At 36.2% G+C, this 17,943-nt stretch overlaps 1 protein-coding gene across 1 annotated transcript in view; it reads left to right on the forward strand.

Moving 5' to 3' along the window:
• The first annotated feature begins 4,565 nt into the window (after window positions 1-4,565).
• The window catches only part of COL9A1 (collagen type IX alpha 1 chain), a 67,246-nt gene continuing 53,868 nt past the window's right edge, over window positions 4,566-17,943 (forward strand). The window contains exons 1-5 of the mRNA XM_010707760.4: window positions 4,566-4,688; window positions 5,015-5,088; window positions 6,447-6,524; window positions 6,679-6,811; window positions 13,757-14,153. Coding sequence (XP_010706062.2) covers window positions 4,675-4,688; window positions 5,015-5,088; window positions 6,447-6,524; window positions 6,679-6,811; window positions 13,757-14,153 — 696 coding nt within the window. The 5' untranslated portion in view covers window positions 4,566-4,674. The remainder of the gene's footprint in view (window positions 4,689-5,014; window positions 5,089-6,446; window positions 6,525-6,678; window positions 6,812-13,756; window positions 14,154-17,943) is intronic.

A 17,943-nucleotide genomic window follows, 5' to 3' on the forward strand; every position in this document is an offset into this window, starting at 1 on the left:
CAGAACTGTCCAGATGATACTAGAAGAAATGTGAACCTATGCAGTGATGCTCTAAGTCTGAAAAAAACTTGAAATATTTTTGGGAAAGGTCGTGGACTTTGGGAACATCCACTCTAGACAAAAAAATTGCTACAGAAACCTCACAGTCTTCAATACTGTAAAATTTGGCATTTTTTTACACCAGCTGTTACAGAAATCAGAATTTGTGCCATAGAATTTGCTTTTTTATAGTTAGCAGAGCTAGAGAGGTGATCATCCCTCTATATGTAGTACTGGTGAGGTTGTACCTCGAGTACTGTGTTCAATTTTGTGTCCCTCAAAATAAGAAGAACATTGAGGACCTGGAGCGTGTCCAGAAAAGGGCAAAAAAGCTGTGAGGGATCTGGAGCACAAGTCTTATGGGGAGGGGCTGAAGAAACTGGGATTTTTTATTCTGGAATAGAGGAGCCTCAGGAAAGACTCTTCACAATGACCTGGAAGGAGATTGTAGGGAGGTGGGTATTATTCTCTTCTCCTGCGTAACTAGAGATAGGACTAGAGTTAGTGGCCTCAAGTTGATCTGGGGAGGTTCAGACTGGATACTAGAAAAAATTTCTTCTCAGGAAGAGAGGTGATGAATTGAAACAGGCTGCCTAGGGAGGTGATGGAGTCACTATCCCTGGAAGTTTTCAAGAAATGTGTAGATATGGCACTGAGGAACACGGTTTAGTCGTGGACTAGATGATCTTAGTGGTATTTTCCTACCTTAATGATTCTATGATTCAAGGAGTATGTGGAAATGAGTATTCCTCGATTTTCCTGCCCTGTCAAAACCTCTCATGCCCTGCATGAAATAACCATATGCTTAATTTACTTTAATAAATATTTTCTATGAACTTTATTGCACCTATGGTTGTTTAAGAGAGGGAAAACCTGATACTGTGTAAATCAATTTAAATTTTATTTCTGCTGTTAGCAAGGACATGGCTTATCTCAAAGAAAATTTAATGACAATAAAATAAATAATTTTTGCTGCAGCAATTTGAGGTAAATATTAATGGAACTAGGTTCTCCCATGTGAACAACTAAAAAAGTTCTAGTTTTAAGATCTGTAACTTGTTATCAGATAACATAAGTTTGTCTGAAAAGAATCTGAAAATATTTAGAGTCATACTGTTATTTTCCAGCTCTGTAGAAACATGAAGGAACTTGTCTTCTATCACCTAAAATGTTGCAGTGGTGGGATAATATCTAGGTAATTTGCAGTAACAGGAAAAGCTAATAATGTAAAACAATATTGTTGAAACTTATTAAAAGTGATTGAAAATACATCCAACATACATACATAATATGCGTACTTGTATATATGCACATCCAGTTGGGTAGAAATGTGAGTTTTGGAAAACAGCTCTTAGTAATAATACTTGCTATTGCAGATTCAAAATTATTCACATTTTATGCTAAGCTAACTAATGAAATCCTACGTCTATTTCTGATCTTATTTCGGTTGTTGAGGATCAGTAAAATCAGTGTGATTAGTACATCAATGAAGATGCATGTTGTGTGAGTTCAGAACCATGATTTCTGTTGAAACACAACAATATTTATTGCAATATTAGCATGCTTCTGCTTGATGTCTGCTTTACTTTTTATTTTCTCTGCAATTCCTCTAGAAAATAAATTCTGCTATATTTAAGATAATTGGAATTACTGGCTGTAACATTAGGGGATAATGGCTGTCTGGCACCCCTGGAGACAAAGTACAAATCTTTTGACCTAGAAAGAAATCAAAATAGAAAAGATACCTTAATCTCGACTTTCATCCAAAGGTTTGGGAACAGTTAATCTTAAGTATAGGAAGAACTGCTGTGGCAAGGGGACATGGAGCGGTCATGCAAGTTTGCCTGGCCTGATGTCTACACCATCTCTGTTTGTGCTCCATGAAGACTCCACAGGGATTTGATGAATTTTAGAGACCGGGCTGGGAAAGCCTAGATGCTCACAAACTGGCTTCAGTGATGTAGTAATGATGTTAGGTTGGAAAGATGACTTGTACCAAGGAGATGAGAATTTGACCCAAGATGCTTCCAGATTTCTCTAAGCAACTTCTCCTGGAAAGAAATTGTTTGGTCTTTATGAAAAATGAAATCTGTCATCTTGGAAAGAAAAGCTGTTTTTCTTCCCATGCCAAAATTCATAAAATTTTGGACAGAAAAGTACATTTTTATGATGAAGGTAAGAATTTATTGGATAATAAATTACTTGTTAAATTGCAATGATGTGTTGGAGCCTGACAAGGATTACAGTATAGCTGTCCATTCAATTACCCTGCTCTTGTGGATGGTGGTTTAATTATTTGTTGTTGGTTTAACTAAAAGGCGCTTAAGTCAGTGCAGGTTTTGCCCCTGATGTCAATGAGATCAGTCACGGGTCTAAGTTGTCTTAACTCTTAGAGTGATTAATAAGAAATAGTCTTTCAAAAACACCATCAATCATAGCCACACACAGTTAATCTTCAGGTATCAGTGCCAAACACACTTCAGCAATGAACTCACATGAGATAAATGAGTAGTATGTGCTTATATCAGAGTCTGCTAAAAAGAGTAAGAGAAGAGGCAGCAGTGGCCTCTATGTAAGAATGATGAAGACTGAAATGTATAAAATAGATTTTATTATGAACTGAATAGACAATGTGACCTGAAGATACTGGAGTGAAATGGAAAGAATGAAAGCACAAATGAAAAGAGAACTGACCACGTGGTACAGAAGTAACATTCCATGGAGCATGAGATAAATAAGAAGTGACTTCTCTCTAGCCTTCCCACTGCCCCCTCCCTCCAGCTGTGTTCAGAGGTGTAGGGGTAAGCGTGGGGCCAGCAGCCACTGCGCCCTTGTGAGACTGCTCACTGGGGGAGAGGCCTCACTATAACAAAGCAGATCAGAATTTGGTTCTTCCAATTCCCAAAGACCATTTGTGAGCTGTCAGTATCTGCATGTATGCCTAAAATACTTTTCAGAGGAAGAACAAACTTTCGTAGTCCCTCATAAAAATCCTTCTTGAAAGTACAGGCCAGTGACACTGAGCTCTTTCGAGCCTAAACAAACAGTGAAACACTAGGAGATGGCTTAACTTAGCCATCCTAAACTGCACTCAGTCTGAGCCTGAACTAAGGAACCTTTTTCTCCGTCACATTTAACAACTCCTTCTGAGCCAAATTTGGTTTCTGTGGTTTGTATTGGATTGAAACTTCTGAAAATCTAACAACATCCAACTTACTAGAAGCTTTTTCATCGCAGAAAGCAAGGCTTTATACCTGCAGAAGCTAAGTCCACCTGATGTATTTGCTGTTTCCCTGAAATCCAACCACAGTCTTACTAGACAGCTGTACAAATGCACACTCACCAACACAAGCTACAGGTAAGAACAAGAATATGGAATCAGGTATATGAATATAAGAATGTGAAGTCAGGTATGTAAACCTTACATGGCTTGTCCTCAGGTGATATTTGATCGAAGTCACCATACCTTAGCTAAACCACAGAGGTGTTTTGGAAAATCCCATTCTGTGTTGTTTAATTAATCTACTTCCAAGGGTTTAGTATAGTTACTGTTTAGACAATGATTTCCTAAGTGTGTACCTAAACAGCAACTTCATGTGCCCTAGGATTTTCTGGAAAAAAATAAAAAAATAAAAAAGAGCATTAGCCTAATTCATTAAAAGACAAAATTGCAATCTATACATCACATATGTATATGTATCATCTAAATGGGAATGCTAGTTAGACAAGGACTGTCTCTGTGACATTCAGTTTACATTTACATTATATGTTTAATTAGTTTTTACTGGATCATGGTGCTATTAAATCACAAAACAAGTTTCACCCATGAGAATTCCACAAATGAAATGCAAATGAAAATAAATTATAAATTGTTCAGAAACTGAGTATGTGTTCTCTGAATTTCTCTGAACAAGACCCTTCTCTTTGGAAGGTATAATGTGTGTGTGAACAACAACTGAATAATAGGAGTTTTCTTAGTAATGTCTATGTGTATTCCTTGAAGAAGTTCAAGTTTAAGCAGTAAAAATCCTTTTAAATAATTGATTTTATTCAGAAGAATCAACTAGGACGCTACAGATTTCTCCTGAGACCATCTGATGGATAAATCAACAAGAAATGAAAATATCTTCTTTATAGGACTGACGTTCTCTTCTTGTGAAAGTTTTTAGCTTTAACACCACACTGGTGTTAAACTGGAAACTGGAAGCCACCAGTTTCCTCAAAATCCCTTGGTACATGTTATTCTTTTATCTGCCTCACTGAACAGCAGCCCCTGCCATTTGGTGACTGGCATCACTTAGCTCACATTTTCTTAATCTTTCTACCCTGATGCTGGCACAAGCAGCAGCCCTTTCTTTGCTCTCTTAGCTTCTTATATTCGGCTGGCTCCAGAGATCCTCCCTCAGACCCCATCAGGATACATACGTCTGTCCAGCCCCCACCTCCTTCCCTTTGCAAGATTAAAACCAGCCCAGCAGACTGCACCTCCCTCCCTGCTGAGTCCTGCATGGGGCAGCAGGAGCATTCTGCACCCATTCACACTCTCGTTAACAGGACTTATGACAGGGAACCAGAGAGTGTGAATATATACTCCAAATATTCCCATGTGAGAAGTGAAGAAAACCAGCAGTGAAGATGAAAAGCAACTGGTAAGAGAACAAGTGGGATTTAGAGAAATCTGTAAATAAGATATTAGAACAGTTGAAGCTGTCCTTGCCACTTGGCTTCTTTGTTGTTTGTATATATATGTTGCACTGTATGAAATAAATTATAAAGAAAGAGTCTTGCAGACATGTTTTTTTATAAGGACAAAGATAAAGCGTTCTCATAAATTGTCTTGTAATGTCTGCTGGTAAATCCTTAACTCGTGATTTTATACACTTAGTATGCATGACTGAGGAGAAAGTCAGCAGCAGAATCTGTCAGAAACTGTACATTCTCTATATTCACACTGGAGTTCTCTTTCTGTTTACAGGAAAATTACAGCTTTCTTGTATATGTGTAGTTTTCTGGGGTCTCTCATCTCGGCTACCATCCAGCAGCAATCAAGTAAGGACATGTTTCATCTTTCTGTAATTCTGACTGTCAAAAGAATTATTTGGAACTTCTTCAAAATTAAAATCCTGTCTAACTATCTAACACAGAAAGACAGAACTGTGTCTATGTATGTAGGTAGGAGTCTACATATACGTATAGAAAGAGGGAAAAAACAACAAAATGTGTATTATTTTAAGTATGCAATTAGATGTATTTTCAAGGTAAGAATTAAAATCTGCATATAAGTGATAGATACATGACACAAATCTCTCCTCATCTTTCAGTTCTTCTAGTTAGATATTATTCTGCTACATGTGGCAACAAATTGGTTTCACTTTATTTCCTGGGCATAAAATGTAAATGGCTGGATGTCAGCCATGTGTCCCATCAAATAATATAGAATGAGGCTATTTCTAAGGTGTAACATGTCAACATGAATGTTCTCTTTAAGTTTGTGTTTTTAGAAGGAAATCCACATTTATTTCAGTGTTGAACTCTTGTAGCACACAAGAGGCTCTCTGTAGGTTAGAAATGCATATCCTTCCAGTTTGAATTCTTCCCCATCCAGACTAACATTTTCCAGATTGACCTGATACTGGACTTGTGCAGAACTCTTAAGTTATTTGAATAAATGTTTATTTTCCCTTCCTTCTTCCTTAAGCTAGGGAAATCATATGAATCTTCTTATTCATTGTACAGCTTTCTAGCAGATAATATTCAGACAAATTAGATTTTTAAATTTGCTTTCCTCTAACAAAATTTCTTTTACTTTCTTCCTTGGATCAATAAAAAAATGTCAGTAAATCCTTCTTCCCCCACCCTATATTTCATGAATGACTATTCTCTGATCAAACATGGCCCAAGAGAAGGTGGGAATGCCTGAAATACCAGAGAGGATGGAAAAAGTGCCAGCAATTTCTTTTCTTAACACACTCTTCAGTTGGCAAAAACCTTGTTTAAGTTTCCTTGGGACTGGGGAGAGTATTGATTTAAGCACTGATGTTTTTTTTTAACATTTGCTTAAACCGCCACAAGTTCCAGACCAGAAACTTCTTACACTGCAAGCCTTATGCTGGTACAACTATTCCTCCATAGCTCTGATAGAAAAGAAGCATTATAAATTATCACCTAAAGGATTGAAAAAAAAAACAGGGTCAAGCTCTCATTTGTAGTTTGGAACTATCTAGAAACAGGTTTTTCTTTCTTTCTTTAACTTCTGACTTTACTGCATGTACTTTAAATTTATTGTTGTATACATATACACCTGTTATTATTTATAGTTCTGTTTAATTAATATTCTTAGAGTTGTTTCACTTACATTTTTAAGGTGGTCTCAAGCAGTGTCTGACAAATTCATCCCCTTTTTTTAGGATTACCAGTCATTCTGGGTGCTCGTCAGAGAACTGATCTCTGCCCAACAATCAGGATTGGCCAAGATGACTTACCAGGCAAGAAGCATATGACTTTTTAGGAAATAGCTGCTGTTTAGAAACTGCTGTGTTTAGGTTATATTCAGCTCTGTCACTGTTCAATGCTCCAATTAAATTAGAAGCTATACATCAGACATATAAATTATTTTATACATATATCTTTTTCTTGCAGGCTTTGACCTGATTTCTCAGTTCCAGATAGAAAAAGCTGCTTCTCAAGGAATTGTCCAGAGAGTAGTGGGTTCCACTGCTCTACAAGTGGCTTATAAACTGGGACCCAATGTAGATTTCAGGATTCCAACCAGGTAATGCTTTTTGCTATTTGACTTTAAAAGATACGCATTTCAAAATTTTATTTTGTAATGGAGAGATCCTCTCTACAGCTGGATGATCTCATTTGCAAAGTTTCTAGAAATGGAAAAATGTGTTAAACTTTTTTTTTTTTTAATTTTGTTATGTTTTGCTGATGCTATCAGACTAGGCTGATTCCATAACAGCAATTTCAGAGACTTCTACTTTCCTCTATCAATGGTATTGCTCAGAGTTCCTGAAGTTCTCCTGAAAGAGTGAAATCACATATAGGGAGTGAAGCCAAAAGTTTTAGTTAGGGAGGCAAAGCAAAGAAAATAAGAGGAGAGTAAGGAAAATTTTCTCAAAATACTGAAAGAGATCTTTTTGATCATGTAGGGATTGCAGAAGGTAGGAAACTTTCTGTTTGTTTTGTTGCTGTTTTTTTTTTTATATATAATTGGTACATTCTCACTGATCTATAATCATTTAATATCTACTGGATAATGAGCATTACTTAGCATGTCACCAAAAAAAAAAAAAAATAAAATAAAAAAATAAAAATCTAGTAATGGGGATTTAGGAATCAAATTGTGTTTGTTCTTTATGAGCCAGACTTGGAGCAAGAGAAGGAATAGATAGATAGTACAACAGCACAGAGAAGTCTTTGCCAAACTCAGACAAGACCGGATTCTGGTCCAGCATTTTATGTAATTAAGAATGCCTTTAATTAGCAATTAACTGGCAAGGCCCTTAATTGGAGTGCTGTTTCAGCTAGGAATAATTGGAGTGCGAAGTATTTCTGCAGCTATCACTGACAGGTTTCTTTTGCTGAGTTCTCCCTGACTTCTGCCTCCCTAGCCATTAGGTTAATCTAATTTCCAGTTTAACGGGCTGGCTACACTGGACTTTCCCTCAGAGTGGCAAATCAAGGTTACTTGTGAGAATCCAGCCATGGAGAGTAATGAGATCTTAATTTCATTGAAAACTGGAGGATCTCAGACCCTCATCCGGTGTTTCTTAGCTCAGAAGTCTGAGATATCAAGATTTTCATTTTTAAGAAAGCTGTGATGTATTGCTATAAATAGCTCTAGGGATATGTTTGACATACACAAGTAATCACTAATCAAGCCTATACCAGCTGTATTAATATGCTGTGACATCTAAGCTAACTACTGGCACTGAGCTTGTTGGTTTGGTATGGTGCTGTTGTATAATGGATTTATCACACTCAAGACATTGACTTTGTATTCTGTAACAGTCAAAGCTGTGTGGTTAAACTGCAACACTAGCAAATGTTATACCTCAGCTTTTACCCCGAATCAAATTAAAGTAATCTGCACTTGAGCTGAGCCTCTTGTCACATCTAGGGAATATGTTAATGCTTGAGTCCTGACAGTGCTACAGTGTGTTGGCTTGCTTCTTCTCTGCCACTGAGCCTGATCTGTGTATTCTGTTCCAGTATTATTTCACAGTGTGCCCCTTGGTAGTTGACTCAGGAAGTCAGTAGTAATTAACTGAGGCTAATAGTACAGTCCTAATAATTAAAAAAAACAATAGAACTTCACATAATCTATATCTAAATTATATCTATAAGGCACGTTAGCTGTTTTATTTCTGATATGAATTTAAGATGATTAAACGCCTGAGAAGTAGGAGTTATTGAGTTATTCGGGGCACTTCGAACACGAACTCAGCGGCCTTGGTGGCACAGCTTGGTTCTGGCTTTGCCGGAGGCTGGCAGCGCCGCTGTCCCGGACTCCCGCTATGCTTCCTCAGGACTCTCCATCGCTCGCCCTGGAGCTGTCCGCGCCCGTGGTACTGAAACCCCTCCTAGCTGCAAGCCCCTCAGGCCAAGTCTGGAGGGCCGCCCGCACCGCTGCGGGGATCCCTCCTGCATCAAGGAACACTTCTATTAGTACAGAGTTGCCCGTCGGTCATGGACAGTGAGGTCTCCTGCCTCATGAAGCAGGAAGGAATTATACTAATCCAGACTAGCCAATGTTACCGTTACCATGATATGGGAAGGGGAACTCAATCAGATGGGTATGGCTCAGTGTATTTATTCACTCTTTGCGTAAGTTTCCCTAAAAAGCTGCTAAGTTTCAGCTTGGTCTTTTTGTTGCTTAGTACATTGCCGAGGTCCAGAAGTATATCCCAGAATGAGTAGAAATGATTGCACAGCCTTGACTTAAGTTTCTCTTGTAACCCAAATAAATTCCCATTGGCCTATGATGCTTCTAGTGGAAAATCAGCTAAAGAATCAACATAATGTTCTCAGCATAATAAGACCTTGTGAGAATGCTGTGACTCATACCCATTTTCATTGAATACAGGAAACTCATCGTTTTTCAGTGTAATTTATGTATTTGATGTAGGTGTCCACCAAATAGTAAGTAAAAAATTAATATTGTAATTTGGGATAATAACTATAATAACTGTATTTTAATTTCAAGCTTAAAAATATACATATATTAACATAAGGGAATATACTCACGATATATTTTTAATGGAAGGAAATGCACTGGATGAAGTCTTAATCCTCTGACTTCACAAATGGAAATCCCATTGTAGGTAACATGACATAAAGCCTCTAAGTCAACACATGACTAGATAAATTAATGAAAATAATGCATGGCATTTACACATTATCATCTATGCTGTTAGATTATTATACAAACTTTTGGAATGATTTTGGTCCAGAATAATTAGCACTCTTTAAATGACTCCTAGACACAGCTTGGAAATTAGCACAGGCCATAAGTGCCCTTGCATGTGATCACTGTGTTTCGGAAGTAAGAAGGCTTAAAATTCTTATTGCCAGGTGAACTTAGTATCAGAGAAAAAATTCCAGGCACACTGAATTTTGTAGTAGGAAGGTAGCCTATGAGTCTAGACATGACATGTTTTTGCCTGTAGTTTCCTCTCAGTAGAAGTAGAGCAATGTAAGAATGTAAGATTTCTTTTGAACAGTGTTTGTATTTGGCATAGTCATGTACTGTGGACCACTTTAATAGGTGACTTGACAAACTTCAGACAGTTGCTTCTAAAAATGCAAAATGCTTAGCTGATTTTCTTTTTTTTTTTTTAATTTTATTTTTATATTTTATGTTTGCCAGATAGTTCTTGATAGGTCACCTGTGACTCTAGGAAGCTTCAGGATGTGCAAACACTGAATATCCCATAGCTGTGGGTATATCTGATGCTGCATTACCATGAAGTTGGCCAGAGGGATTTCTGCAGCCATTTCTAGCTGTTTGTATTAATGTTTCTGAAAACTTTATCTAGAAAGGAATGTTATCTTACAGGGAAATGGAGCTCACCTAATAAACTCTGAAATAAATTTACTTAAAAAAGCAAGCAGTTATTTTGCAGTATTCAAATCAGTAGTTAACATTTAAAAATACTCTGCTGCTCTTGATGAATTCTGAAGACAGCAATACTATTCAGTACTTCTATTGCCTAGTTGGACTCATCTTTGAATTCTTAAAGAAATATTGCTGATAAGCACTCAAGTGTTGGGATTAGTAAAACACTCCTAGGTACTCATGGGAGAAAAATAAAAGAAAAAAGAAAAAAGGAAAAGGAAAGAGCAGTGGTTCAGAAATTCCCTTACAAATGTTTCCAGAAAACGAAGCAAAACTAAATAAATAAATAAATAAATAAATAAATAAAATCACAGTTGTATTTAAAAAAGAAAGAAAGAAAGAAAAGCAAGTACTCAAATATCTGATAAAATATTGATCTGATTTTACACTTATACATTCATTTCACACTTAAAGCATTAAATAGTAGTTCTCAATACACAAGGGAAAAAATGAATGGAAACATGATATCCCTGGCCATTCAAAGTAGCTAAAAAATAGGTCAGGACTAAATTCAACCTGTGTGCTTCGAGTATTTTTGTGTATTAGCTTTTCAACTACTTGCTCCTGTGTTGAAAATTGCTTGATTCTATTCCATAAATCAGTGGAAAAGCATACATATATGTTTGAATTATTTACCTATTTTATTATGCAGTTCTCCACGGTTCAAGAAGATTACAGAATCCAACACTTGACTTTACAGTTAGACAGAGGAATAGCTTCTCAACAACTGTTTATTTAAGTATAATGATAAATTTGCCATGGTTTCCAAATATTTAGCATTTTAAGCTGATGACTTCAGTAGGTTTTGCCTATGTAAACATCACAGGCTTTGAGAAAAACTGTACTGAAGCACAGTGATAAGACTGAAGCCAATGGAATTGCTCTTCATTATTACTGGAATAGCTAAGATGAGAATTTTTTTCTCTGCTTTACTTGCTGAATTATAAATCTTACACTGTTACAATCTCATGCAGAGTAGCTTTCTGATGTTGGGTCACGCTGCGTTTGGTTAGGCTGGGTCACCTTACTGATATTTGGTCTTTAGTCTAATGCCAGCAGCTTTTCTGTTTTGTTGTTATTATTTTTTTTAATATAAGTATTTGTTCATATTTGTGTACTGATTTTTTTACTGTTGTATATACAGTTCTTATAATTCAGTTTTCTTTTACTGATGTCACAGTAACATCTTACACATGTTCTCTTCTTAGTCTAACATTTGAAAAATATATTTCTTTTCTAGTTTAATCTTCTAGAAAGAAGGACCCATGTGATGGCTTGTAAAGCACTAATTCTACAGCTAAATATGGTGCATAGAATCTTTTTGCCAATCTGGCATAAACTACTTTTAATACATATTTAAAATAATAATAAAAAAGTAACTGTGTTTACTTACTAGTTTTTTTTTTAATTGAATTTTTATTTATTTATTTATTTATTTATTTATTTATTGCTAGTATAGTTATGGTGGGCCGAGAATGTGCTATTCTAACCAGTATTGCCACGACAGTAAAACTTACCAGTGCAGAGAAAGAATGAAAGACTCTTCTCAGAGGACCTGGGATTAGTAATGCTTTCTTTAGCTGTAGAGCTGGGTGAATCAGATCCCCTAGAGCCCTAAACTTGATAGTAAAAAGTCATGTGGTTAAAAATTACTTAAAAATAATGCCTTCGACACAGTAGTAGCAAAAACATCTGTTGTGCAAGAACAAGAAGGGGATTCAGCAAATGAAGAGATAAATCATTCAGATGTGCTAAGGTTTTAGCAGTAGAGGAGATTGAAACGTTTGCTTAGGAGATATTATAGAAGAAAGACACAGAGGTCCGTGAAAGATGTGCTGAGTGTATCAGGAGTTTAATGTGCATCAGAAGAAAAACAAGAAGTGCATTTCCAGACAAGGAAGAATATGCAAGTATGATGTGTAAGCTAGCTAGAAGCCCAACAAAAGGAAGAGCAGTGGATAGCAGTAAGCACTATAAAGTGCTCAGAAAAAGAGGAGAGGTAAAAAGTCCACACATTCACATTTGCATTTAAGATGGTAAGAAAAAAAAATCATAGCAAAACAATGAGAGAATACAACAAGTTAGATAAAATGCTATTGAACAAAGCCAGCTGAGACAGATTATTGCATTTGTAGTCAACAAGGAAACAAGTCACAGCAAACCACAGACAATTCAAAGTTAACAGCAAAAAGCCCCCTCTCCCACCTTTGAGTATCTCTATGTGTAAGGAGATAATCTTCCATCAGAGCATTCCCATTCCTCGTACAACAGCTTTGCCTGCAGCTGCATTACATAACAAAATTCAGACTCAAATGGAAGGAGCAGAAACGCTTGCAGTCTGGGCAGATTATTCTTAAAATGAAGTTATTGCTACTGCTGCCAGGCTTTCCTGGTTATTAACCTGAAGAAATCTTGGTAGGGCTGTACCGTCGCCTGCTGGAAGAGGTTGGCACTACAGCTTTGGGCACCTTCGTACTTCAGACAGCGGAGATTCTGTTGTGCCGGCTTACAAGTCGGCAGTCATCCAGGATGCAGAATAAGAACCAGTTTATTCTGGTTAAAATTTTTTCTTTCTTTCTTTCTTTCTTTTTCTTTTTCTTTTTCTTTTTTTTTTTTCTTTTTCCTTTTCTTTTTCTTTTCCTTAGCCATAGAGATTCACTAATGGCTAAATTCTTCCTGAGATAGGATTGATCTGCTACTCAGAAATTCTTTGTTCAAAATGCCTACTTACCTGAGAAGTTCTTTGAGTGAATATTGGTAACAAAAAGATTTGCATGTCTCCATCTCTGTGAAATTTAGTCAAATACATACTTTTCCATGTGACATTCTTAAGAGTGGAGACATGGTAAATTATGTGTCAGTACCAACTCAGTTAGGATGCAACAATTTCACCACACAGAAAAACTGAAAAGACTTATTTTTAAAATATTGCATGGGATCCACCGGTACATCTGAGCTAAAAATGACATAATTATTTTAGACATTAATACAGCTGTGTTTGTGCTTTCAAATCTTGGATGTTATAGCAGTGGCAAAACAATGAAATATTTTATACGAGGAAAATCTGTTCTTTGCTACTTGTAGTCTTGTTAGCGTAGGTTCTTAATATCTGTATGATTATCAGTTAATGTTTTGTTGAGTGGTTTCTGCTGTAGTGACAGATAATAGATTAACAAAATGGATACTGTCAGGGTGAACAAGAAAATACCTTTAAAAAAGACATTCTTATGCCTTCAAAATTAAAACTCTGCACTATCTACCCAGTCAAGCAAAAGTCACACTAAGTTGATTGATTTTGTAAGTGTAATAAAAGCATCATAATTGTAGGATATACTTTCTAAAGGTAAAATACTAGTCTGCTGTTCAGTCTGCTGTTCATTATTTGTAGAAAGGGTTATCATAAACAATTTACAACAGAGGAAGAAGAACCCACATAGTTCCTACAAAGCTAATGCCTCCAAAGGATATGTCTTCTTCAGGTAGAAAGCACAGATAAAAGAATGTCTGCAGTATGGCTCTACTGAGGAACTGATTCTGTGTGCAGTTTTACAGAACAAATACACAACAAATTTACTGTATTTTGATCTTACACAGTGCAATATATTCCAATGGATTGCCTGATGAATATTCCTTTCTTACTACTTTTCGGATGACTGGAGCCACACTTCAGAAATACTGGACTATTTGGCAGATTCAGGATTCTTCAGGAAAAGAACAAGTTGGAGTGAATCTCAACGGTCCAATGAAAAGTGTTGAGTTTTCTTATAAAGGAGTGGACGGAAGTCTCCAGACTGCATCATTTTTACATTTGCCTTTCTTGTTTGATTCCCAATGGCACAAGCTTATGATAAGTGTGGAAACAAACAGTGTTACACTTTTTATTGACTGTATAAAAGTAGAATCCCTAAACATAAAACCAAAGGGGAAAATCAGTGTTGATGGCTTCGCTGTGCTTGGAAGACTCAAAAATAATCCTCAAATTTCAGTTCCGGTAAGTTTCAAAATCTTATATTACTAAAAAAAAAAAAAAAAAAAGTTTCGTACTTAATCTTTCTATGGAACACATCTTCAGATACTTTCTTAAAACACAGATGGCAGAAAATAACCCCTGTGGCAGGTAAGTACTAACTCTTAATTTCAAATTTTGTGTGTATACAAATAGTGGCAGGTAAGGGATGATTCAGGCTATGTCTAAGTTTCATCAGTGAATTTTCTTAAACAACCACACATCTGTCATTGGTCCTATTCTGTTTGGATATATCAGCTCTATGTTCCCTTGTTTGTATCATATATGGAGCTCAATCTAGAAGGAAGTCTCAGGACATGGGCTTGTGGACTGTACCTCACATCAAAGAGACCAAAGCATTCATTGAGCAGGAACTGGGATCTCTCAATTGTATGTGCACACAAACTATAAGCTAGAGATGATTAGTCCTGTCTCAGAATATTACATGTAGTTACTACAAAGGGAATATCTCCTACATGAGATCGATCAAAACTCACTATGGTGTGTTCCTTCATTCTGTGTGACAAAACAGGCAGTTAAACGGTTATTTTATATCCTGTTCGTTAATTTTATCCTTAAAATATCCTCTTCATTCTACTATAGTGAGGAGAGAGTTGTTTTGGTGGAGAAAATCACACTGAGAGTAACATATGGAAAATATTGAATGCTTTTGTGCCTTTCTATCAACAAAACTGAAGATGAGAAACCTCAGGGATTTTATTATTTGACGATCTGATCTAGTACCCAATGATTAATATAAAACACAGAGAAAGTGACATAGTCATAACTTCTGACTTAAGAAAACTGCTTGTAGCTGTTAATCTGCATTTTTCCTTCTAGACATCAATGAAAGTTTCTTCTCAGCCAGAGTTTTTTCAGCTAGTGAGTCATACTGCTTTTTATGCTGAATAATATGTTTCCTTTTTTTCAAGGATCCTCTTTACATGTCTTAGGAACACATAATATGAACAGCAAGGCACTCATTTCAGAATGAGTTGAATGGCAAAAGAGAATCTCATATTTAATATTTAGTGAACATTTTCCTTATTACTACACTGCAGATTTGCATCAACTTTGAAGTAAAATGAGTGAAGTGAGATATATCTTGCATTAACTATATATATCTCACATTATTTGCCAAAAATGTGTAAAATTGAAAAGGCAAGTGTTGCAAGAAAAGTAACAACTCATAATTTGTCATATCTGTATGCATAGGTAATTATATTACACTGGATAGAAATCAGATTTTCTTGGAAAATGGTAACAGAGGTTTCTGAAAGTCGCTGCCTAGTATGTTGCTCTCAGTGTGGATTAGGATCTATCAGTATCTGAAAAGCAGTACTAATTCTGCTGAGAACAAAAATTGATCTTTGAAAATATCATTCAATATCATAATGCTGGAGTTGATACTGTAATGATTAACTGTACATTTACTGACTGGTCTGAGGAATATTAGTGGTTGAGTGAATGGATGGCATGATGAAAATATTACATACTCTAAAATATTCTACATATTTTAGCGTGAAAATCCACAGCCTTTGAAAAGATATCTAGATTAAATGCACAGAGAGATGTAGGCATTAATGTAACAGTACTGAAATGTCCAGTATGAAGTATTACAGCAAATCACGCCTTCAGGTTAGACGCATTTAAAAACAAAGAGGGTTCCTGTTGCATGATGAAATAGTGGTTTAAGGAGGCAGCACACAAACTAGGAGAGAGTTATGGTTTTAAGCCGATCTTGTCAAGAACTTGCATTTCCCTCATGCCAGCAAGCGTGCACTTACAGCCCAGAAGGTCAGTGATAACCTGGCTTCTATCAAAAGAGGGATGGCCAGCAGGTGAGGGAGATGATTATCCCCCTCTGCTCTGCCCTCATGAAGCCTCACTTGAAGTATTATGTCCCAGCACAAGAAAGTCATGGAGCTGCTGGAGCGGGTCCAGAGGAGGGCCACAAATAGCTGCAGCACATCTCCTGTGAAGAAAGGTTGAGGGAGCTGAGCTTGTTCAGCCTGGAGAAGAGATGGGTCTTGGAAGACCTTTTTGTGGCCTTTCAATATATAAAAGGGGACTTGTAAAAAAGATAAAGACTTTTTATTAGGGCGTGTAGTAACAGGACAGTGGGCAATGGTTTCAGATTGAAAAAGGATAGGAATTGGGTATAAGGAAGTCATTTTTCATGATGACAGCGGTGACACGCTGGAATAGGTTTCCCAGAGAATTTATGGATGCCCCACCACTGCAAGTGCTCAAAATCATATTGGACAGGGCTCTGAGCAACCTGATCTTGTGGAAGACGTCCTTACCCATTGCCGTGGACTTGGACTAGACGATCTTTAAGATTCCCTTCCAACTCAAATCATTTTATGATTCTGTGATTATAGCTACGATTAATGTAGTCAGAGCAGAAGAAAATTAGAATTTCATCCTCCTTCCTCTTCTGCCATTTTTGGGTGTTTTCAACTCTGTGTTTATCAGAGACGTGAGTTTTAAGTGAGGTATACAAAGAAAGAACAGCAAGTAGGCTGGACATTTCAGACATTTTGTGGGGAAAGTGTCTTGCATTAAGTTCTGCCTCATATATGTTCAAGCACTCACATCATTAAGCATTAATGTGAAGCTATGTGGTGTAGTGGGGAATGTTAGATATAGGACACCCTACTTCAAGGATGAAAGAGCAAGATGAAATTAAGTCACTTTTACAGTTCATCATTTATTGTGCAAAATATTTCTTTATATCTTTGAAATGTTTATGGAAGGATTCACGGTCAATGTATTTTTTGAAAAACCTCAAATCTTTTGAGTTAAAAAGTCTTTAAACTGAGGAATATGTTGTAGTTTTTGACAAAAAGAATAATGAAGCACTGGAAAAAATTGTTGAGGAAGAAAGAAGGTAAAAACCTCATTAAGTTTTTAAATCAAACCTAGACATCAAAAATGTATTTTAATTCAGACGGAACTGTTGGCTTGACATAGGACACCCTAGATAGGATTGCATGGCCTGTACTATGAAGTCAAAACTGACAATTGTGGTGGTCCAGCCTGATATTATAAAACTGTAGATTAAGGAAGACCATATACTTTGGAATTATGATAAAGAAAATATACAAGCAGATAAAATAGATATTTTAAAATGGCTTTATATATTGTACACATTTGTGGTTTAACTTGTGTATTTGTTTTCTCTTTAAATTGAGTAAAAAAAGCTATGGTTAGGTACATACTTGTCCTTTTACTTGCTTGACTATACTCAGTTTAAACATCTCATCAATCTTGGTTATTTAATATGTCCCAGGCATGATTTCTGATTTATTTCCAAGCACTGTTAAAGTATATTACTTCCAGCAGTATAATTTTTACAGGACATAAACTATGTTTCCTCTTCTTGTTTATATTTTTTCCTTCACTATTCTGTGAGTGCTCTCTTTATCTTGCAGAATAAATCAGTTTCTTATGAGTGCAAATAATACATATCATTTTAAAAGATATTCTTTATTGCTTGTTGTTACTATGATTGCCTTGGAGGGATTATATAGAGTTCCATTAGAAATAACGTCTTGTCTTTGAGCCTCTAAAAGGACTTTTTCCAAGATTTCTGGAATGTTTTATAGGGGGCAAACTTTTATACAGGTTTACAGCTTCATTTTATGTTTTTTAAATAAAAAACACACAGTATTTTTTTTTTTTAATCTAAAAGTAATTCAAATGGTCCACTATAAGCTCTAAGTAATAAATATGAGATTTATAATCATTTCAAAACCAAAAAAGAACCTAC

This window comes from Meleagris gallopavo, chromosome 2 (assembly GCF_905368555.1).
Source record: "Meleagris gallopavo chromosome 2, MGAL_WU_HG_1.1, whole genome shotgun sequence".
Lineage (NCBI taxonomy): Eukaryota > Metazoa > Chordata > Aves > Galliformes > Phasianidae > Meleagris > Meleagris gallopavo.